This window comes from Thamnophis sirtalis, unplaced genomic scaffold (genome assembly GCF_051295495.1).
Source record: "Thamnophis sirtalis isolate CommonGarterSnake01/CBP01778 unplaced genomic scaffold, rThaSir2_p1.2 scaffold_3, whole genome shotgun sequence".
In the NCBI taxonomy this organism is placed as follows: Eukaryota; Metazoa; Chordata; class Lepidosauria; order Squamata; family Natricidae; genus Thamnophis; species Thamnophis sirtalis.
This window is the reverse complement of record NW_028261383.1, coordinates 90,204,396-90,228,557: the sequence shown is the minus strand read 5'-3', so window position 1 is coordinate 90,228,557 and position 24,162 is coordinate 90,204,396. Positions and strand designations below refer to the sequence as shown.

Below are 24,162 nucleotides of genomic sequence, written 5' to 3'. Positions count from 1 at the left end.
CAGCATTGACAAAATCACCATCAATCAACTGTAAAAGGGAGCTTTACTTGGAATAGCTTACATCCTGCAACAGTACCTTTAACATTTAACAACATCTGCCTCGTCCAGGTCCTTGGGAAACACTTGATAGGTGGACAAAAATGCCAAATCCAATCTTAACAACTAACTGACTGTTTAATAATTATAGTGAGATGGGCTACTTTAAGAAATAGCAGAGTGGTTCTGGGTTTATGCTTAAATGAGGCCTGAATCATATGTTCTAATTGTCCAAAGTAAGTATAGCCTGACTTACTATTCACAAAAATAAAAGGGTATGCAACGTCCTTCTTCCCTATGAAAGATATTCGAAAAAAGTGCTTCATATGCACTTCACACACCCCGCCCCCTAAAGTTATCCAGCCCTGGGATGGTAACAAATTAGATTGCTCTCTAAAACGTTTGAATCAACAGATTAAACATTTACCAGATTGTTCCATTAGATGGCAGCGAAACTTTATTCTGCAACTGATGGTATTACCTGTTACACAAACCAGCCAGAAGATTTAAAGGAAGTTCCCCACGCCCAGGGTTCTTGTTTGGAAAAACATCTTAAGAGGAGAAAGAGAACAAGGCAGGCGCTTAATCTTTCATTCAGATGACTCATAATGTAGGCGCTTTTAGAAGAGTACACAGATTACCATATAAAATATAAAACAGTAAAGTATTTGCACGTGAAATCAAAATGTATTGTTTCGGACGGTTCTCCCCCCACTTCCCTCCATAACACGTCATCACTAAGGAAAGGTATTCAGGCCCATCTCTTTCATTTGGGGTTTCAAAGGGAGTTATGGTTTGTTTGGACACCGATGTTATGTTGATGCAACCGATCGTTCTGCACCAACCTGCTGGGTTTTAGTCTAAGGCGGCGGGGGCGGTAATAAGAAAAGTGTGTAAGGACGACACCAAACTCCCATCAGTTTCGATGAAAACCGAGACGGTCTCCCAGTAAACATATTGGAAATAAATCTCATTAAACACACGTGAGATTTCTTCCGAATTAAAAAAAAATCTGAGAAAAAGAGTCCGGCAACCGTGGAGCGGCCACAGAGCAACAGCGGGGAGATAGCAATGCAGGTCAAATACGTAGACTTTCATTCGAGGCGCTTCTTGGGGTTTTGCTTCTGTTTACGGAGTTTCGGACGCCAACTCGCAGCGCCATTGCCGGAAGAAGTCCTGGGGCTCCTGACAGTGACGGGTGTCATATGACCCAAGGAAAGATGGCCGAAGACGGGCAGAGCGGCGAGGAACTTGCGGCTGGATCGAGAGAAGATTTTGAAGTGGTTGATTGCGCCCAGATCCCCAGCCCCTCTGAGCTGAAAAGCGATGGCAAAGAGAGGGGGAGTCCAGATGCCAGCTGGTCCGCTCCCATCTTCTCCCTGGCCAAGAAAGCCTCGGAAAACTTAGCAGTGAGCTACGGAAACGCTCTGAAGTCTGCAGCTTCGGTAGGACTCATTCCCAAACCACTCAGCAATGACAGCTCAGCAAAACAAAGTATGGCTATGTTTATTGCTTGTCTTTGGTAATGGTGGTGTGGGGTGTAAAGCGAGTAAGTGGCTTTTATCGTGGTAGAGGAGGGACTGGTTATAGAAAACTTTCAGGGCGAGTTGACTTCCGACTAAGAATGTATTATAGAGAGTCTTGGCTCTGGGAGTCGTTTTTCCTTTGAGCTGGACCTTTTCTTTGTATTCCATCTTCATTTTGTTAAAGTTTTCTGCACATGCCTGGAAATGATCTCCACATGTTGAAGGTCGATGCCCCACATTTAAAAATATATTCATGGACAAGTTCTAGAAAACATTTCTAGTTATTTCTAGATATATATAATACAGCTTATATTGAATCGATCTTAGAATATTTGACAGGTAGGGAGTCTCTGTTTGAGACTCATCTTTTTTCTCTTGGATCTGGATAACATGACTTGGTTTGTTTATATGACAGTACAGTTCTACAGTACAGTTCTACTTGAATTAAAATACCAAAAAACATAGCTATGTATAAATTGGCAACTTATATTTATTTGCTGAATGTTGAAGTCTATCAGATTATAAATATGTCGTAAATTACATTGTGTCTAGGCTTACATATCACAGTACATTTCCACAGAGAAATCTAATTGCAGAAATTTTTAATATACAAACTTAAGTAAACTAAAAAGGAATAAAGTGTGAGTTACAAATAGGAGAGACAAAACATGGTGCTGACAAAGATATGCTTTAGCTTAGGCCCTGCACTTTAGGATATAGCCATTAGATATAATGCAGTGATTCAGATTCCAAGAGATTATTTAGAGTATGTCAGCCTTCTTAAATCAAACACAGCTTTCATGTGATAAATCCCAGGGACCCCAGGAAAAGGTACAGCTTCTTTAAAAGGAGTTGGGTGCAACATGAACACCCCCACACATTTTCAAATCAAATTCTTCTTCAAATGTACATTGCTGCACAGCCCTAATCTCTCCACATGGAAATTTACCAGTCCATCAAAAGTGTTCAGTCTTAGATTTCTACATTCATGGAGGAAGATTCATTGTGTTTAAAATTCCCATGTAAGCATTATTTAGAGACAGTTGAGGGTAGTGGTTAAGGCATCTGGATATAAACCAAGAGACCATGAGTTTTAGTCATGCCCAAGGCATGAAACCATCTGGTTGAAGCCAGTCACTTTCTCTCAGCCCTAGGAAGAAGATTATGGCAAAACCTTTGCCAAAATATTGCAGGGACCTGTTGTGGCAGTCCTAAGAATCTGATGTGTTTGATTGGAAGAAAAAAAAAAGGTTTATTTCCTTCACAATAAATAATGTGTTAACAATAATCAATTTCAAAAATAAATTTGATAAAACTGATTACCTGCAAGAATTTTAATATTGTCCTATCAAATGAAATTTTCTAGTGAGATGATTATATAAATATATTTCTAGTCCTAAAGGCATGAGTAGAATGAATTAATTCCATGTATAAATAATGTGGCAGAAATAAAATGTGTTAATGATGCAGAGAAATCAGTTGAATGGAATGTAAATTCATATACATATATTCATCAGAATCTGAGAATTAAAGTAGTGTACAATAGAGTATTTCAGAAGTACTAGTACTTATCAAGATTTAATGGATAGTAATTATTTTAAGTGCATATGTATGAAGCATATCCTAATTCCTGGAACATTAAACTATAAAGTTGTCATCCAAATGAAAAGCAATGTACTTTTTTTATAACGAGAAAAAAAGCACACCAAGAGTTTGAGAAGAAATGTAAATATATTAATAAATTCCACTTTGTCGAGGGAATCATAATTCTTTCAATTCAAGAAAATTGACTTTAAGATAAAATTATAATACAACTAAAATGTTTCATTATTCATACGTCAGAAAAAATATTCTTTCAATAATCTCCTAAACACTGCTACTTTCCTATTTATAATTTAGTCCTTTATCACTTCATCCTATTATATAATTGTGCTTTCCAATAATGAAATACTGAACAATAGATTATTGCATTTATACTTTAGCAAATACGCAGTTGAATTTATAGGATTACACTAATACCTTATTTTGGTATTGTTCTTGTGTCTAAACTTGCAGGATATCTAGCATTAACTGGTTTATGGATTTGGGGAAAATTGATGGTAGCTAAATCATAGTTTATTCAATTAAGCCAATGTTTTGTGTTTGTATGAGACATTAAGTTATAAGCTGATTCCCTCCCCCCACTTCCAAGATGGGTTCATACAACATACAGTATTAGACTAACTAATTAGAACATTTTGTCTTGAAGAACCAGTTTGGTATAGTGGTTTAAATTTTAAGATACCAAGCTAAAAACCAGGAGACCAATACCTGCCTTATGCACAAAGTCAGCTGGGTGTCCTTGGGCCCCTCACTCTTTCTCAGACAAGGAAACATACAATGGAAAACCACTTCCCAAAAAATCTTGCCAAGTAAACTGCAGGTATTGGCTAGAGTCAAAATTGACTAAAAGGCAAAAGAAAGAAAATTATCAGGAAGAATTTATTTTCACCAATAGGATTGTATTCAAGATTTTCACATTTATCAGAAATAGAAAAATGTTTTTAAGTAAGAGAAAAAAGATATCTAAAAATATGTATATACTACATCTCAACAAATTCTTATTTTTTTTAAATTGAATAGCCTCTCTGAAATAGGTTATTGGTGGACCATATGGTTTAAAAGGCTGTCATTACTTTATAGTCAGCCACATTTTAAGAAAATGCTCAGCAAGTTTAATACATTAAGATGGATATGCTGTGCACAATGATGCATAAACTCCAACACCGATGAAAATTGCTTCTAAACATGCAGCAACCATACCCATACTCTAGAATAGACAATATTAAAGTGGGGATTTAGTGTAACATCATGCTACAAATATTTTTAGGATTAAATATGAAGTATATTCAAATTCCTCCTGGAAAAACGGATCTTCTCCCTGCACATCCATCACATTTCTTTTAGTGGTTCTATGTATTTTATTTAAAGTTTTAAAAGTAATATATGACCATATACAGGTAGACTTTTAACAATTCCAAAAAGCTTGCAAGCTTCTAAAATCAAATTTCTGATTTCTGCTCACCTTTCATTTTGTCCGCTGCACAAGCCACATGGGTACCAATACACGTGGTACATCATACAACTGACAGAAATGCTACTTCTCACTCATATGTTATCAATCTGGCTATACAAACTGCCAGGAAGAACAAATCCATAGCTGTGTGCCAGCCACAGCATACAGGCAAAAATCAAAACATAATTGCTAGGTTCGGTCTACCATGTCTTACAGATATTATTGTAGTCCAGGTGATCACACTCACCCAGGAGTCGTGCTTGTGAAAGGAATAGTGCTTGTAGAGTGCTTTAATTTAGACTTCTGGGGTACTTATGTTGTATTAAATCTGTTTTTTTTTAAAATGGCAACTTCAAAACATATGGACTTCAACTCTCAGAATTCCCCAGCCAGCATGCTAACCTAGCTACCGAGATGGTTCATTTTGATAAAAAGGAGTGGGGAAGTAAATGTAATCCTGCAAGACACAGCGCAAATAGCGAAGGAGAGTCCCATGAGAATGAATCTAGTCTATGGGGAAGGAGGGGTTCTCCTCCCAGCTTATCTTAGGTAAAGGCCGGCGAGAGATCCGTCAGAGATGCTTTACTGTGTATTGAATGCCACCTTCCAACTCTGATTCTGGGATCCTTAAAATTAAGACTGTGGGGAAGCAGAACAGAATCCATTTAGAAAATGGATTTTAAAACGTTAAGCTTCCCCAGAAAAAAGGAAGCGATTCTTAATGGGAATAGAAGCTAAAGCCCGCCGCTCATTGCACCCCCTAACGGTCGCGTGGGGAGAAAGCCTAAAAAGCGACCAACCTCCAGAAACAGGGACAACTAAAATGGCGCCTCCGCTTTCTTGTTTATAATGGCTCGGGAGTTTGCTGAGCCAATTTGCCTCTGTGTCCAATGAGAAGCGAGTTTGGGGGAGTGAGGATGTGAACATTTTTCTCCCCTGTCAAAACATAAGAAGGCAAATGAGAGAGCATGGCCAATCTGAGCCCTTGGAATGGTCGATGCAGCGTTGCAATTGGCTCGCAGAAAGGGTATAACAGATTCCGTGTGTTTTGTCCAACGAGAGGCCTCTCCTTGAACGTGGAGAGGGTGGGAAGTGTTACTCCGGTAACGCAGGTGCAGGTGAGAAACCAATGGGGAGGGGGAGAGGAAATGACAGTTTTGCCCGTGGAAGGCTGGAGTATACACGTGATCGATCCCGGGAGGTGGAGACGGGGAATCGCCTCCGGGGAAGCTTTTCAGGACTGAGTAGACCGTTGTACGTCTGTAAGTGTGGGACCGGGGAGAAAACTCATGCACGAGGATGACTTTGCCTTCTTTGCAATGGAAAACTGCTTCTCCTGCTTTTCGGATGAAATTGCAATGCGTGCTTTCTCGCTGTAACGTCTGAATAAGGCCGAGAATAAATCATGGGGGTTTCTTCTATAACCTTGACGATATTCTATAGCCACCACTGTTTTTTGTACTAACATGCTTAACAAAGATTTCTTCTGTCTGTGTTTATAAGCAACCATGATGGCCATTCCTGTAGGAATGAAATAGGATTGAAAATGTTGCACTGCAAGCATCCTTCTGGGGAGAATGGAACAAAAGTACCTGTGCACTTTTAAGTATTGTTGCACTAATGAATATATCTAGTGCTAATGTATCTTTCACTAATGATAGTGACCTACTTATTATTCACATTTGGGAATGCACACATGTATGTACCTGGGTGCGTTTTACCATATTGATTTAGAGTCCATTATTGTTATGCATTTTTTGTGCCTAAACATGAACTAAAAATACTTGCAGACTGTGGGCTTTTTTATGAATAGTACCTTTTGCATATTATTCCAGGTGCTGGGGGTTTTCTTATACACATGTCTACTTGTCTATATGTGTTTTGCAGCCAGATCCCACACAATGGAAGAGCGTTCCAATCTTGTGAATATGATGAAGTTGAGTATTAAAATCTTAATCCAGTCAGCTTTGAGTTTGGGAAGGACTCTTGATTCTGACTTCCCTCCGCTACAGCAGTTCTTTATTGTTTTGGAACATTGTCTCAAGCATGGACTTAAAGGTGAGTTTGCTTCAAATCTGAGTTTATGTTTGTATGGTTGTAAGCATAATATTTTTCTTATTGGTTAAGAATATTTGAAGGACACTAGGCTTTTTTTTATTATTTAACTGTCCCATTCAACCGAAATACCCACCAGATATTTGCAGAACTTACTTTGACCGGTATAGTTAATTCCTGTAATTGAACCATGAGAAAATGCATAGAAGCAATGGGGAAAAATATTTAAACCTGACTGCGTAGTTTGACATATTTGCCTACTTCTGTGCATTAGGGAAACAAACTCTATATTAAGGCATATATGAAAATAGGCCTTCCAAGTATGTTACTTGTATATTAAGTTCCTTTAATATATAGGAAACTCAGAATATATCACCACCTTTTTTTAGTGTTTATCTAAAAGTACAGTCCAATTAGGTTGCATCTTAGATATCTGCATTATATGAACTGAAGTAGAATAATATGTTTTTCCTTCCATTCTACCTTTATTTAGCTAAGAAGAGTTTTATTGGCCAGAACAAATCATTTTTTGGGCCTTTAGAATTAGTGGAGAAACTTTGTCCAGAGGCATCAGATTTAGCAACAAGTGTCAGAAATCTGCCAGAATTAAAGTGAGTAGACACAGATAATATAGTTCTTTAATTTGGATTGTTTAAAAGAATGCATACTTTTTATCTTTTTAATACTGCTAGTAGTAGTAATCAGATGGTTTTTGCTGATCATCAGTTAAAAACAGATTTTTTTTCACTAGAATTGTAATTCAAAATATTTTTATTTAGAGTAAAACTACTAACCTGTATTTTTATTTATTGTCTTTCAAAATCATCTATGTAAAGTATTAATACTAATGATAGAGTGGCATAATTATTCAACCTAAAGAAAAAGCATTAAGTAAAATGGACACACTTTAAATATTTTAAGTTCTTCTGACAAATTATTCTGTGGGAAATGGTTGATATTTTTAGCAATTATTCATGTTTAACCTGGCAATATTTTGTTTCTCATTCCTTTTCTATCCTGAGCAATTTGACATTTAATCATTTTCCTGTGTGGTTGTAGGACTCCAATAGGAAGAGGCAGAGCTTGGCTTTATCTTGCCGTGATGCAAAAGAAACTGGCAGACTACTTGAAAGTACTCTTGGATCACAAGTGTCTCTTGAGGTATTTTGGATTTTTCTTCAAGAAGAACACTTATTACTGTGCAGAAAGAGGAGGAGTTAAATTAGATCTAGAAGTTACTTTGGATCAGTCCTGCCAAGTGAAAAATAGGAAGGGCTATTCCCTTTCCCTGTCACTCTTCTGCAGACAGAAAAGTGTTGTTGCAACTAAAACTCCTGACAAAAGGAGAAACTCTTCCATTTGAGCTAAATCCAGCCCAATGTTTATATTCAGAATATTAATTGGATAAGAGATAATTTAGTTTATAAAAAAACCATTTGAATTATCCTCAAGTGAATCTTCCACTGTGATGACCAGTAAAATGTTCCTTTCTAAATCATTATATTTTCCTTTCCTAGTGAATATTACGAGCCTGATGCCTTGATGATGGAAGAGGAAGGAGCTGTGATTGTGGGCCTTTTAGTGGGACTAAATGTCATTGATGCAAATCTCTGTTTAAAAGGAGAAGACTTGGATTCCCAGGTGAAAATGGTCTCCTTTAAACTAAATCCCAAGTGGCAATTGTTTCTGAAAATGTAATAATTGTATTTACAACTGCCTTATTTACAGAAGTTCTGTGCCAGCATAAAACCATGAATAATAAATAGAAATAGTTTGAATCTATGCAAACTGGATGGCCACATTTTGGATCTTGTGCCCATCCTCTTCCTCCTGCAGAGTTCATTTATGCAATTTATTGACTCTTTTTCTTGCTTGGTTTTACTGAGTGTCATTGGTCATGTCATGGTTTTCTTTCTTTGGAGCATTTTTGCTTAGCTGGTGTGCTGTATGCTTGTTACCAGCCTCTCTGTTGGCATGGCTCTTTGCACTGGACACTAGTGCTGCCCAAAGTACTGTATCAAGAAAACAAGCATTTGAGTTCATCTTGAGACAATGACAATCAATGGACTATGTTAATGGGCTGAATCCCCTTGCATTTAATTCCCTTGTATGTGAAAAGGATATGAAAAGTACATCATAGTGAATTGTATTAGACACAATATAATTTAATGAAATTTATATTTCCTGTCAGGTAGCTGTGATTGATTTTTCTCTGTACCTTAAGGATACACAGTGCATTGATAACGACAAAGGGTATGTATAAGTTAAGCTTCTGCTTTTCAAAATTGTGTAGCAGAAAACTATATCAGAGATGAGCGAAGTCTAAAATTTCCTAATTACTTTCCATAGAAAGTGAAAAATTGAATAGAAATAGGCAAATTAAAAAGGAGAAAACTATAAAACGCTGTAAATTAGGCATTAATTAATGCCTTAGGCATGAAAATCAGTTGGGCAACTTTGAGCCAGTCACTCGCTCTCAGCCCAACTCACTATTGTTGTTGTGAAGAAAATAAGTGGAGGAATGACAAATATGTTCAGTGCCTTGAGTTGTTTATCAAAATAATAAAGGAGGGATAAAAATAAATTGTTATACCTACTGATTATAGTGTTCAGGATTTGTACTTGTAGCATGTGAAATAAATCTTACTATACAACAACTGTTCTAATTATAAAATAGCACTTGAAAGAGTTGACTGTTTTGAAAAGACAATGATCTTTCTTTTAATATTAGAGATGAAGGAATTACTGCTGTGCTTGACCAGAAACATTATGTAGAAGAACTTAATCGACATTTAAGGTATAGTTTGTTGATTAATCCTTTATTCTCCCCCACCCTCTTATGAAGACCACAAGTCTTACATAAAGGATGTTGTACCCACTTAGAAAAGCTTGCTGTTTCCCTTACTATTCTGAGTTTTAGTATCTGTACACAGTATGTCCTTCTTCACCTTACCTCTAGTTGGAACCCCAAGTTTTGTCTTGGATTAGACTATTTTATTAGTTTGGGGACCACAATTGTTTTGAGAAATGTATTTTTCTTCTTGGGATAAAATGGTAAGAATTATTATACAGCTACTGAGTCTCTTTCATTATAGTTGCACTGTTGGAGATCTTCAGAGCAAGATAGAGTGTTTAGAGAAAACAAATTCCAAGCTCCAGGAAGAGGTTTGTGGTCACTGTGACATATTTTCAATTACTTTTTAAATTAAATAGCTCAGACATGTATCTGAAAAAACCTAGAGAATAAAGACAGGGTAGGAATAAAGAAAATAACATGGCAACTTGTACATTGATTGTAACTTTTAGGTACAGGAACAGTGGGAAGCTACTTTTATACCAAGCTATAGGTCCATCAGGATTTTTAGAAAACAAATACTTTGTATGTAAAAAGTTCAGATCATCGAGCTACAAATCTTATTGATTATTAAGAGCAGAGTAAATTCATGCCATCATCTGAAAGGAATAGTGCATTAATGAAAAAGCATAATAGTAATTAGTTCCTATTTTGGAAAAGGAACATAATTACTCAGTTAAATCTTAGAACTTCATTTGAGGCACTACTGAGTAGCAGATTTTTATGAACAGCAGGATAATATATGAATGTTTCATTTGGGGAAAGGAACTCTTCTAATTTTTTAATCCCTCTTCCTCTACCATCTTTTGGGCAGCTATCGGCAGCAACAGATCGAATCAAAGCTCTTCAGGAAGAACAACAGGACTTGAAACAGGAAAATGAATTAATTCGTGAACGCAGTGAAAAGTATGCTGAGGTCAGATAATGAAAATCTCCTAAGACTACACAGGAGCCTTAATTGTTTTCTTATTTATTTTTATTGTTATCTGGGGTTTTTTTCCCTAACACAAAAATGCACAGTACATACATATATAAAATCTCTTAGGGAACAAAAAGGTACTCCTATATATGTGACCTGCAACAAGATTATCATTTTGATAAAGTAGTAGTAGGTTAGACACAAATTTGTGCTCAATTATTCCTTTGATAAGAAGAGAAAGATAATGACAATGATGCTTTAAATTTATATGCTCTGCACATCTGACTGAAAATGGACTTTCTCTGATTTTCCCTTCCATTAAACAGCCCCATTGGAAAGTCTCATGTTATTTGAGCAATTAGAGAACCAAGTGCCATAGAGGAGTGGAAGAAGTGAAGATAATTATTGAGCTATTTCCAGCAGGATAGCTTCCTGTTTCCTTCTGCAAATTAAATAAGACTTTGTTCAGTGAAGGACAAGCCAGTATCCAATAGTGGCATGCTTAAAATGTTGGACTAGGTCTGGAGACTAAAGATCACCTCTAGCCATGTTATCTCTTTGGGACACACTCTTTCAGCCCAACCTATTTCATAGATTAGTTATTATGGGGACAAAGTAAAGAGCGTTCTCCATGTAAATTGCCTTAAGATCTTGAAAGAAAGGCAAGAACAAATAAATGTATCTCATTAAAACTAATACCATTAAGTATACATTGAAATACTATCCATGTTTTAGTTTCCAGCTACCTTCCTCAACCTTAGTTCTTCTGTACATACTGAGATGCATAATAGCTCCTAGAAGAATGGGCTTCCCAGTTCATTCTTACAGAAATCAACTTTCTTTGACATTTTTCCAGCAAAATGAATGGATGAAAATCAGTATTTTGCTTTGTTTCCCCAGCTAACTTCAACAGTTTTATAAATTAACCTAAATCAGTGTCTTTAAGTCTTTAGCATTTTGTTGCTCCTATCTTTTCACAGATATAAGATAACTTGTTGATTGCAGTATCCATTGATAATCTTACCTCTGATTCCTCTAATAAAAACATTGAGTTTTCAATCTATTAGCAGGTTATTCACCCACTTTTTAATCTAGGTAACTAAACTGGACACCAAAGTGGAACTGGAAACCTATAAACAATCACGACAAGGTCTAGATGAAATGTACAGTGATGTCTGGAAGCAATTAAAAGAGGAGAAAAGAATTCGAAAGGTGAGAGCTCATAATTTTAACAAGTGGCGGTGGAAATGTTAAATAGTCCCTAAACTTCCCCTTTAAATTTATTCATATAGAAATATATGTTCATATAAAATGGTCATTTATAAATATTGATTGATGTAATGATGCAAAAGGCGGATTTGTATAAACCTGGCTTTTTTATTAGGACTGAATGTAAGAGTAGATTTTCCATTTGGTTGCAGGAATATACTAGTAAAGATTCAAAAATTCCAAAGCTAGGCAGAGGTCATTATTTTTGCTTTTGTCTGCAATATTTGTTGTTGTTTCAACACAAAGAGTCCATAACCAATTCTTCTGGGCAGTACTAAAAAGAATTGGAAAATATGAAAAGTACAAATATGAATATAAATCTCTTTGGATCCTAGCCAAAACAATTGGGGGGGAAATATACTATGTAACTAGTAAATATAAAAGATCCTTTTATTCATTTAGTGTAACACGTCCTTCCCCAGTTGCCTTGAACTATAGAAGGTAGGTAGCCCAATTCAGCAGTCCAGAATGGCATAAAATTGAGAAGGCTGCTCTAAATAATATATTGAGCTTTCATGATGTACATGAAGTGTTTTATGTATGCAGCGTGTATTATAATTTTAAGGAGTTGGAAAAAGAATTGGAGCTTCAGACTGCAATGAAAACAGAGATGGAAATTGCCATGAAACTTCTAGAGAAAGATACACATGAAAAACAAGATACCTTGGTTGCACTTCGCCAGCAGTTGGAGGAAGTTAAGGCTATCAATTTGCAGATGTTCAATAAATCTCAGGTATTCAAGAGTCTCTTTGCTATGGCCACAAATAGTCCTAAAATTCAGGAATTAAAGCGTCTGGTTTGTTTGATCAAGTTTTATGCAATGATCACTCTTATTTATGAAGCTGAAAATGTGCATATTCTTTTATATCTCATCTTCACTTCTATTGCTGATTTTAACTTAGAGATCCTGATTGTTATATTCCAAATAGGGAACTCTGGCTTAAGATCAATTTACTAATAAATATGTTCAGTTAGGATAACTCTGGATTTTGTGCCATAATTCATTTTCATGGAAATACCAATTCTGACTTGGATAATATATGGTCATGTGAGAGGTAAGAAAGCATTCAAGCCAAGAATTCATTTCTAGTTTCATAAACTAATTATTATGAAACCAGGATCATTGTATCATTGTAACCTGGTCTTCAATTTCACCTCTGTAATGTCTTCTATTGGCAAACAAGGGGGTTCTTCACACATAGCTGAAAAGCAAATAATTGTTCACTTCCCCAGTTTTAGTTGTGATATCCTTACGACAGAAGCACAGGGAGCGAATGTGTGTTTTCCTAATTTAGTTACTTTTCTGACTGGAAAAGATGAAAATTTCAAGAATTAGATGCTTATTCTTGATCTGGAGAATGATTTAGAAGTTTAATGTGGGGATCCCCTATTATTCAACATCCATCACTCATCTAGCTAAGACATTACTAGAAGCTTTTATGCAGTATTTTCTTTTCAGGCACTGTTTTAAATAGAATACTTGAAAAGGCAGCAGATGGCCAAAGGCTCTGGAATAAGGTAGCCAGACAAGCATGCAATCCCAAAGCTCCTAGCAATCGCAAACACGTGATGATGTGGCTTTCTGCTATTTGCCAGCAAGAAGCACAAAATTCTACTGTAGGTCTTAAAAAGCTAAATGGAGAGGTTTTTTTTTAAAAAAGTTTTTTAAACTTCCCCTCAAGGGAACTGAGAAAAAAATATTGACTCCACTCATATTTGTCAGGTAGCCCTGATATAAATTAAAATTTCATCCACTTCAGACCTTCTGCTAAACAAACAATTCAGCCACCAATTAAGCACTCATTTCTGCACTACAAAGATAAAATTATATTTTTTTATTGTTACAATCTGGGAGTAAACTTAGGTGTATTGGATTATTTCCGAGGTGTTTTTTTTTCTTTTGAAATACTGCAGCTAAGGCAGTTTCTTGGTTTTTGCCATCAGGTTTATTAACTCTGCTATATTAGAATTAAGAGAATCTTTGAAGAGACAGGAATATGAAAAGAGATGTGAAAAATGATTTTTTTGAACTGTTACAGCCCTCCAAGTCATAAGAAGTGATTAATTTAAAGTGATTGAATTTGTTTTTGCTCCAGACTGCAGAGAGTTCTTTACAACAGAAAAAAGAAGCAATATCATCCTTTGAAGGCAAAACAGATCAAATTATGTCTTCTGTGAAACAATTGGAGGACAGGTGATTTCTTCCACATATTTGGTCAAGGTGTGGTCTTAGCAATTTTGCAGTGTTCTGCATATCAGAATTCGGACAGGTTGCTTCTAGTGAAGCATGAATGCCAGTTTTTCACAGTGCCCCTTGACACTGCCCATTTTTTCGACAAAATCTTGGAGAGCCTTGTAAGGCATATTTTGACCAGAGGAAAACCTGGGAAGGGATTATCAGGCCTATTGCCCTACTTGCTTCCCTGTCAAATGGAATGAGTAATGGAGAAGGCTTTTAGGGAGATTAGTCGCTATATTGTAATGATACAGAATTTTATAGATCAGAATGTACAAACGAAGCTGGAGAGGCTGAAATCTTAGTTTGGTATGATGAAAGTCAATATATGGAAGAGAAGGGGAAAGGGGTCATAGGAGGATGAATCAGTGATAGCACTGGGACAAGAAACTTGAGAGGGGGGGGGCTGAATCAGATCCAGTTTTATAAACATTTATTCAGTTTTATATCTGTTTTCAACCAAGGCGTTTATATAGAACTGGAGATGGGTTACTGTAATTAATCATAAGATTTTATGATGGGACCTGTTGTGGTGAGTTCTTTTCTTCTGCACTCCCTAGCAGTTTCTTTAAGCTGCTGCTAGCCTATTTAGAAGCTGCTGGCAGAGCTCCTCAGATTTTTAGTATGGTAGAAGACAAAGGTTCACCTCAAATAAATATATTATCAGAGACATACGTCAATTTGTTTTGGTTTATTTCTGGGCAACTTCCTATCCAGAATTACACTTTTCCATGATGCAGGAGGCATGAAATGACCTTTCCGTTGAACATAGTATTTAGTCCCTGATGTTTTAAACTTGTCATTTTGATGTGATACAAAAAATAACACTCACAACCAGGGTGGTATATCTCTTTTTCATACTTTAGACTGCAGAATGCAGACAAAGCCAAGAAGCTTGCAGAAGAGAAAAATGTCAAATTGAAACAAGAATTGGGGGGCAAAATTGAAACTCTGAAGCAGCAATTACTCCAACTGGATAGCAACTGGTACTATTATTTTATATAACCTTAGTTTAACGTTCTTATGTTCGTATTCTTTTGAATAGAAGAATCACATTCTGTTTGCAATTGATGGTTCACAAAATCAGTTAGCTGCCAAGACAGCAGAAATGTTCTTCCACCCATAGAGATAAGTACTCCTGGTAAGAAGGAATCTCTGCTCTAGCAGTGCCCACCTAATAGAGGCTTATGCATATGCTACCATAAGACAGCTCCAAAAGGAGGTGCTTAAGAGTTGGGGAAGACTTCACTTCCTTAAATTGTATTCCCCAAGGATTAAATACTTACGTACTTAAACTGAAACCAGTACAATTAATACTTTTGTCACTGAAACCACAAGTAGTCTTCAACTTATACAATTGGGACCAGAAACTGAGTCACTAAGGAGCAGTCATTAAATGAGACACCCACGTTTGCTTCACTCAGTGACTGTAATCCCAGCAGTCCAGATTGTGGTCATTAAGCAGTCTCCCAGGTTAAGCAGACAGAGCAAGTTTGCCTGTCAAGTTTGGGTCCCTTCCAAATGCAAAAGTGAAATCCTCTGATGGCAGGACCAGAGCTCAGATGTTAAAGGTCTGAGCTCAGTTCCTGTTCCTCTCCCCTCCTTGTGCAGAGTGGAACTCCTCCAAAGAGCTGCAGGAATGGAGCTCAGATCTTAGGGATCTGCTCTCCGTTTGTGCAGCCCACCAGAGTTCCCCCCTCTCAGCAAGCAGCCCTTTCACTCTCAAAGGGCTCCTTACGGGGCAAAGCTAAGATTTTCTCCACACTGATGTTCCCTCCTGGCAGCTCTTTCACTCTTAAAAAGCTACTTACTAGGAGGGAATCTCAGCTATGCAGCAGGCATGCAGCAGCTTACAGGCTTCCCTGCTGTCTTCCTTATTACCTTTCAGGGGAAGCCAGCAGAGAAGATTGCAAATGGCAATCAGATGATTGTGGAGTGCATGACAACTGACATTCAGCTCACAATCATGTAACCTCAGAGTGGTGGTACAATGTTTTTTGACAGAAGTACTTTTCAGGCACCTGTTCCCTGGCTGTCGTAATTTCAAACTCTCATTAAACAAATTGTCATAAGTTAAAGGCAACCTGTAATAGGGCAACAGGTTTTGGGAAGAGCAAATCATCACCCCAACATTTTTCCTCTTTCCTTCACTTAGTAATCCTTTTGTTTAATAGTGTGGTTCTTGTTACATTGCCAAGTCTCTGTTCTGAGTTATGAGCAATGATTTTTTGGGAAATATAGTTTCTAGAATCTTATCGCTATGTTTGAACCTAAGAAATTTAGTTTCATAAATTAATTAATAAAAGTATTAATTGTACTGGTTCAGTGACTTTTGTCACTGAAACCACAAGTAGTCTTCAACTTATACAATTGGGACCAGAAACTGAGTCACTAAGGAGCAGTCATTAAATGAGACATCCACATTTGCTTCACTCAGTGACTGTAATCCCAACAGTCCAGATTGCGGTCATTAAGCAGTCTCCCAGGTTAAGCAGACAAAGCAAGTTTGCCTGTCTGTCAAGTTTGGGTCCCTTCCAAATGCAAAAGTGAAATCCTCTGATGGCAGGAAAGGTTAAAATTTTTAAAATGTTAATTTGCTGGGGGGGGGGGGGAGAAGATAGTCAGTCTCAAAAGTAATTTTCAGAGGATTTTTCAGACTAGGTGAAACTTGTAAATCAATTCTGGTTCCTGATTCCACACCATGTATTCAAGAAGAAGAGATTTTGGATTTTGATTCAAAGTTGCATGATAAATGAAAATTCTAGAAGCAATTTTAAAAAGGATTTTGAGGATATGCGTTTGAACCAAAATGAAAGTCAGAATCTCTCTGGACAAGCTCTTGAACATGCTTGTAGCTATCTGGAGCCTACTGGCTATTTTCACAGAACACCGCCCCCCCGCCCCCCCAAAAAAGTCCTTTTTTTACCTCAGGAAAAGTAGAAACTCTTGTGATTTTTCAAAATTATTCCATAGTGCTAATAAGGTAAATTATTTTGGAAAATAAGTTTTGTTTCCAACTTCGTTGTGCTTCTTTATTTTAATTTGCACAGTTCAGTTATTGAGAGAGAGTTAAAAACTGAGAAAGAACAGCGACAGAGTCTGCAGAGAGAGTTACACCATGAGAAAGACACTACAGCTTTGCTGAAAGCTGAACTGCAGCAAGTAGAAGGTTTGAAAAAAGTAAGGCTCGTCATGATTTAGTTTCTTTCAAGAGAGAGAGGGTCGGTTAGGCTTATGGTTTCATAGTAGCTGGATTACTTTCCACTGGGAAATGATGGTCTTTTGTTTGCTTACTCCCTAAGGGAATCACTGCCTCACCCTTCTAGCCCACTCAGAGTAAAGGGATGTGCAATAAAAAAGAGAACAGGAGAGATTTAAAAAGGATGGGAGAACTGGAATGGGAAATCAGTGTTTTGGAGATGGTGTGCATTGTTAAGCCAGCAAGATATTTCATGAAGAGAAAAAATGTTCTCCTCTGCAGTGAAAAAAGCGGTGGGGGGGGGATTTTTCTAAGAAAGGTATGGCAGGATTATGTTGAAGGTCAATAGAGTACACCATCCCATTCCTTTCATTCCATCCTCTTATTTTTAATGTTTTATAGCACATTTGCTAATTACAATGTAATTTGGGGAAGGACCAATCACTCTAAGCCAGTGTTTCTGAACCTCAACTTTAAGATGTGCAGACATCTGCTCCCAGAATTCCCCAGTCAACACATTTATTGGGAAATTCTGAAAGCTGAAGTATTAAAAAAGTTGCCAAGTTTAAAAAAATACTGCCCTAGATGATAGCTTCACGTTTTAAAAAGGTGTATTGCATTTGTGATATTTTGTGGCTAGTACAATAGACCTTTCTAATTACAGGTTCTCTGGCCTATTGGAGTTTTCATAATGATAGAGACCATGTAGTCTTTCATTAATGCTACAGGAGCATAGAATAGGCTTTCCAGTAAAATATATCCATTCATAGGTGAGAGAGAATATATTATCTTTCTTTTTAACTTCAGTAGATTTTATAAAAGACTTTATAAATAGGAAATGTGGGGAAACTAGTTAATAGAATTGTAGTCCATTTCATTTGTCTCTGTGTGTATGTGTGCGTGATTAGGAATTGCGAAAACTGCAGGAAGAGAAGCAGCAGCTAGAAAAGATCTGTGAAGAACAAGAACAAGCCCTTCAAGAAATGGGGCTTCATTTAAGCCAGTAAGTATATTTCAATAATTTGTGTCATTATTTGTACCACATCTTGCAACAGTTATTAGGTACAACAAAGTATTCACAAAATAAAAAGTAAATAATTAAAACCACATAAACAGTTCTAGCATATTGCTTTAAATACTCCAAAGCCTTTTCATAATTTCTGGAAGATTTTTTCCAATGGAACCGTCTCCAAAGAAAGGCCAGAGAGAAAAAGAGCCATAGCACTCCCTCCTTCCTTCTGAGTAATATTGTTACCAGAGACCCACCTCAGGCAGGGTGAATCTTACTTGCTGCAAGGGTACCGTTTCAAGCAGTAGCTTGAGACTAAAGGTCACCAGTAATCTGACAACCCTAGAACCACCAGGAGAGAAGATGAAACTTCTCTAGTTATTGATCTTTTGTAAGAAATCAGTAAATTTTATGAGTGAAGCTCTGGCTGTAATTGAAGTATGAAATGGCCTAAATGTTGATTTGAAGTTAATGTATTATTGATAAAGAAAATGCAGCTGCGATTGGAGATTGGAATTTTTCCTGGTAGATACTTTATTGTGTCAAAAAAAGTTAGTGTAATATAATAAAGGAAGGATCTGACTTGTGAACTTATTTGAATTTTACCTATGGTGTAGCAGTGATGTTTCTTTAAGCGGTTCCACCACAAAACTGCGGTCGACTAAAGCGCGCGCGACGAAACCGTGTACCTGACATCACAGCGTGACGAAAAAAGCACGCTGAGCGGTAAAACTAAAATTAACGCGTAAACCTAAACCTAACCCCCCGAAACCTAACCCTAACCCTTAACCTAACGCTAAACCTAACGCTAACCCTTAACCTAACCCTAACGCTTAACCTAACCCTAAACCTAACCCTAACCCTTAACCTAACCCTAACCCTTAACCTAACCCTAAACCTAAACCTAAACCTAACCCTTACCTTAACGTGAATCGGCTTGCTTTAAAAGCGCTTTTTAAAGCACCCTTTTTTCTCTGCGGTCGTATTTGTCGCGCTGCTGATGTCAGGTACGCGCTTTAATCGGGCGCGCTTTAGTGGACCGCGGTTTTGTCGTGCCATGCTTTAAGCGAGTCAATATTTTAATGAGAAGAATGGTTGTAGTGGTTAATATCAGGCAACTAAAAATATTACTAGATTTATTTATTTTTTCCAGATCAAAACTTAAGATGGAAGATATTAAAGAAGTAAATAAAGCATTAAAGGTATTGTCGATTCAGTAATATGTTTAGGTTTGTTTAAGAAATGGTAACTCGTTTTATTAACATCTTTCCCTTTATCAGCATGTCATAGGGAATGTCCCGGACAAAATAGTACAACTAGAAAAGTATTGCCATAGCATCTTAGTATCTTCTGTTCTTTAAATATTTATTTACGGGTCGGTCAACCAATTTCTGGCATGTAGTTGTCAGTATATTCTTTCTCAATGTGCAACACTATCCTGTGCATGTTTATTTTGAAGCAAAACTGTCCAACATTAAATTAGGGTTGGTCTAACGTATAGCTAAGGGTTGACGTAAGTCTATTTGGGGAGCTAGATATATAATTAATTTACAGAAACTTTCAAAAATTTGCCTAGATCTTTTTATTTTGTTATAAGCCTATATAAATTCAATTAAGCTAATATTATTTTTAAATGTTAGGGCCATGCATGGTTAAAAGATGATGAAGCAACCAGCTGTAAGCAGTGTGAGAAAGAGTTCTCCATTTCAAGAAGAAAGGTAAATACCAGGCTCCATTATTTTTATTATATTTACCTTGGCAGGAGTTATTTTTTGTCAGTGCTTTTTTCCACTGATAAAATAGAATAAGAGTCCTAAAGATATTTTCCAGCAGTTTCTTGGATGAGAAGTGAAACGTTTTCAAGGAAAAAACACAAGAAAGCCAGTTGCTTTTTGGAAACCACCTTTGGACCAACCATGACCTGGATGATTGAATTGATAGAATGAGTAAGAGGCGCAAACGGCTGCTTTGTTGCTACTTTCCAGGAGCTGTCTTAATCCTCTTGATGAAACCCAGTTATCTCTTTTGACTCTGGGTCAGTCAAATGGTTCTGTGGAGTCAAATGGCCTAGAGTCTGTGGGATTGGATGGAGAGAGGACATCTCCAACTCATTCCTACCAAGACCAAGTGGTGGTGGGTGTTTGATATTCTTGTTTGGTCAAACGTTGGCCTTGAATGCAGTTATACTTCCCCAATCAAGGGTGGTGTATAATCTAGGAGTCTTCTTGGACTCCTTGCTTGAACAGGTGGCAGCAATGACAAGGAAGGCTTTTGCCCAGCTTCATTTGGGGCACCAGTTAAATCCTTTCCTAGATTTGGGAAAGGGAAGCACTCAGTCATTCCTTGCTCACTTCACAGCTTGAATACTGCAATGTGCTTTTCATAAGGCTCTTCTCCTGGAAATTTGCTGGTCTAGGATACAGTAGTGCAGGCGTTGATGGGCAGACTTCGAGATGCCCATGTAACTGCTTTGTGAACTACACTGGTTGTCAGTTTGGTCCTGGGTGAGAATTAGTGTCAGTTGTTATTTAGGGCCTTAAGGAATCTCCTGTCTTCCATAGTATCTACCCAGACAATTCAATTCAGCAAGGTGGTTTCATTCTGGGTTCCAGGACCCTACAAACATACTTTCTGTATAGCAGCACCTGCCCTCTGGAATAACAGCCTCCTAAAATTTTGAAGAGTCCCCACTTTGAAATTTTAAAGGGACTTAAAACATGACTCTTTATCAAGGTCTTTAGCAAGTATTTGTTTAGTTTTTAGTTTAGTTTTAGTTTTATTAGAATTTGTAGGCCGCCCTTTTCCCTGAGGGGACTCAGGGCGGCTCACATAAAACTAGGAAGGGGGGGGATACAGACAACAAAATAGAGACATATACTAAAATGGTAAGCAACATACATTCATCATTCGGGAGGGGTAACTATCCTTATCCCCAGGCCTGACGGGCGAGCCAGTTCTTCAAGGCTGTGCGGAAGGCTTGGACGGTGGAGAGGGTACGAATCTCCACAGGGAGCTCGTTCCAAAGGGCCGGGGCTACTGCTGAGAAGGCCCTCCTCCTTGTAGTTGCCAGCCGACACTGGCTGGCCGATGGGATACGGAGGAGGCCTAATCTATGAGATCTTATTGGTCGCAGGGATGTAATTGGCAGAAGGCGGTCTCTCAAGTATCCAGATCCACTGCCATGTAGGGCTTTATGGGTGATTAGTAGCACCTTGAAGCGCATCCGGAGATCGACAGGTAGCCAGCGCAGCTCGCGGAGTATACCTCACATTCCTTCTTTGTTCCTGAAACCTGTCCCTTTGACTTCAGTTCAATCCAAGTTTCTTCTTTCACAGACCGCAGAAATTGGCAGCACACTTCTTGTGTGCGCGTCAGAGCCCAGTACTATATCTCCCAGAATTCTCCACTTTTAAGGCTTCAGAGAAACAGGTTCAAAAAGGGCAGTGAGGATTATCAGAGGGCTAAAAACAAAGTCCCTTGAAGGCAAATACATGTATTTGATGAAATTTTAAGGATGGCCAATTCTACATCTATTGGTGGCATGAGTCTGGCGGTGGTGGTACTTGCCATGCACGAGGGAATCTAAGCCCTCAGCAGCAGTCCTGAGGGATCAGAACAAGCCACTGACTCACTCCGAGTGCCTGCTGCCTAAAACTCCTAGTGCTGAAAATGAAATAGAAATCTTTTTCTTTCTGCTGTTTGACTGGAGAAGACATGGTGAAAACTGTAAAAAAACTCAGTCTCTGGGCAGATGGATAGAAGTTAATCCATGCTTGGATTCGCCAAGCAGCGCACAGAATATTCTAATTTATGTGGGGGCATTCTGGAGGTATTCCATTTCCAGTTTGTTTCCAGAATATTTTATTTGGAGGCCTACACTGAACAGGGAATGACCAAAGCAGCACTTGAAAATTTTCTAGTTCCACTGTTTTTATGGGATTCCCATGCAACTTTTTCAGAGCTGGAGTTATTTTAAAAATCATTTTGATTTATGTTTATATATTTTAAGATACTATTTGTAATATTATTTTCTGTATTTGCAGCACCATTGTCGAAACTGCGGCCATATCTTTTGTAACACCTGTTCAAGCAATGAACTTGCACTTCCATCATATCCAAAGCCTGTACGAGTTTGTGATACCTGCCATACGTTACTGCTTCAGAGGTGTTCATCAAATTCTTCTTAAAATCTATATTCCAGAATGTTAAGACCAGGGAATGAACCGAACATGAAATATTTTTTAATATTCTAAACTCCATTAACATACATGGCACCGTGTATTATATTCAAACAAGAAAAGATTTTATTTATAAAAATGGGATACCAAAATCATGGAAACTATTTTTTATAGATTAAGTGCCAGCAAAATGTCATATTCAAAAATACACTATTTCAGATGCACACACTTGTTATTTTTAAGCTAAAAAATCTATTGTTTGAATGTTAACTTTATACTTCACATTTAGAGATTTGCTCTAAAACAAATTAATTTTCTGAACACTTCATGGATCTATCTTCTGTAACAGTTCACTAAAATTTCTGCTGATCTGTATATAATAAATGAAAATGTTATCTTAAAAGTTAAATCTATGGAAGCATTTTTAAAGAATGTATGCTTGAATGTGCCTTTAAATTTTTCAAAAGTGAACAGAATAACATACTGTAAGTTATGTGATTACGCAATAAAGTTGATCCATACTTGGTACATGTTCCTTAATGTATTCATCACTAAATTTCCTTTTTTGTTGTTAAATTATCAAAGTACTGCACTTTTAAGGTGTGTTATCTGTGATGGACTTCAAAAGGTATTAATGGATTTATCCAGAAATTAATGGATCTATCCTTCCAGGGTTTCCATAGAAATACAGGTTTTTAATTATCAAAATTGGGACGGAATTATCTGTTTGTAAACAAGTTGCACTTGATTGCCAGTCAGTAAGTTAATCACTGGCCAACTGAATCATTTGGTTGTTAAGCTATTTTAGCTTCCTCCATTGATATTGTTTGTCTGGGAAGGTTGCAAATTGTGATCATGTGACACACCCCCATCCACCCCCGATGCTGCAACCATTGTAAATGTATGTCTATCAAGCACCCGAATTTTGATCGTGACTGCAGAGATGCTGCAACAATCAGTCACTTTTTCAGTACTATTATAACTTTGAATTCATTTTTTTACAATTAGGCAGGAATTACATAGCTTTACCCTGCAAAGTATTAAAAGCTGCACAAACCACATATGGTAAATGTTGTCATGTCTTTTGTAGCTTGGAGACATAGAAAAGACTGACTATGAAATGAACATCCTGAAAAAGCAAGCAGTTGAGTCTTCAATTACTAATTTGCATCTGTTAGACGGAAATCAGTCTTTAAAGGGATAAAGTTAAGCATCATTAAAACATGGTTGCCTGTATGTTGTACTAGTCCAGGGGTGTCAAACCCATGGCCTCACGTCACGTGACATATTGCGACTTTTTGCCCTTCGCTAGACCAGCGTGGCCAGCGCATCTGACCCATGGGCCGTGAATTTGACACCCCTGTACTAGTCTAATAGAATATGGATAGCGAGGGCTCAGTGTAAAGAAAATTTTCATTTAAGTTGGAATAATTAAATATTAATAATCACAATGAAGCCATCAGCTAAGTGGCTATGTCAACCTGAATCAAGTTGGAAAAAACAGGAAATGCATTTTGCTTGAAATGAAATAAAACAATGAGAATAAAAAAATAGAGGCATGTTTCAAATTCAGTAAGGCAAAAAGATAAATTTAAATGGTTGAAGCAATAACATGGTTCAGAGGAAAGGTTGGACAAGGAACCATGTCCATGGTTGGTATAGAAAGAACCACAACGTGAACAGGAAATGTAAAATAAATTTCATTACTAAGAGACAAACTGGAATTCCTTCCTCAGATACAGTATACATGTAACATATTGGAGATAAAGTATCAGTGACTAATGGCCTTCAAGCAATTACAAGGCTTTTTCAGGCACACCCAGTTC

General features: G+C 37.3%; 1 protein-coding gene across 2 annotated transcripts; it reads left to right on the top strand.

The window, feature by feature from the left end:
- Positions 1 to 1,199: 1,199 nt before the first annotated feature.
- Positions 1,200 to 22,864, top strand: RUFY1 (RUN and FYVE domain containing 1). 2 transcript variants are annotated; one of them, XM_014053195.2, is made up of 18 exons: positions 1,200 to 1,530; positions 6,505 to 6,675; positions 7,166 to 7,283; positions 7,732 to 7,833; positions 8,190 to 8,313; positions 8,864 to 8,925; positions 9,404 to 9,469; positions 9,768 to 9,837; positions 10,341 to 10,442; positions 11,541 to 11,657; positions 12,280 to 12,447; positions 13,811 to 13,908; positions 14,817 to 14,936; positions 17,001 to 17,130; positions 18,058 to 18,152; positions 19,312 to 19,360; positions 19,799 to 19,876; positions 22,202 to 22,864. In XM_014053195.2, the coding sequence occupies exons 1-18, from the start codon at positions 1,242 to 1,244 to the stop codon at positions 22,343 to 22,345; spliced, it is 2,103 nt and encodes a 700-aa protein (XP_013908670.2). In that variant the 5' UTR covers positions 1,200 to 1,241; the 3' UTR covers positions 22,346 to 22,864. The 2 variants fall into 2 exon arrangements, with proteins under 2 accessions (XP_013908670.2, XP_013908672.1); XM_014053197.2 differs by having other exon boundaries at positions 1,213 to 1,481.
- Positions 22,865 to 24,162: the final 1,298 nt, after the last annotated feature.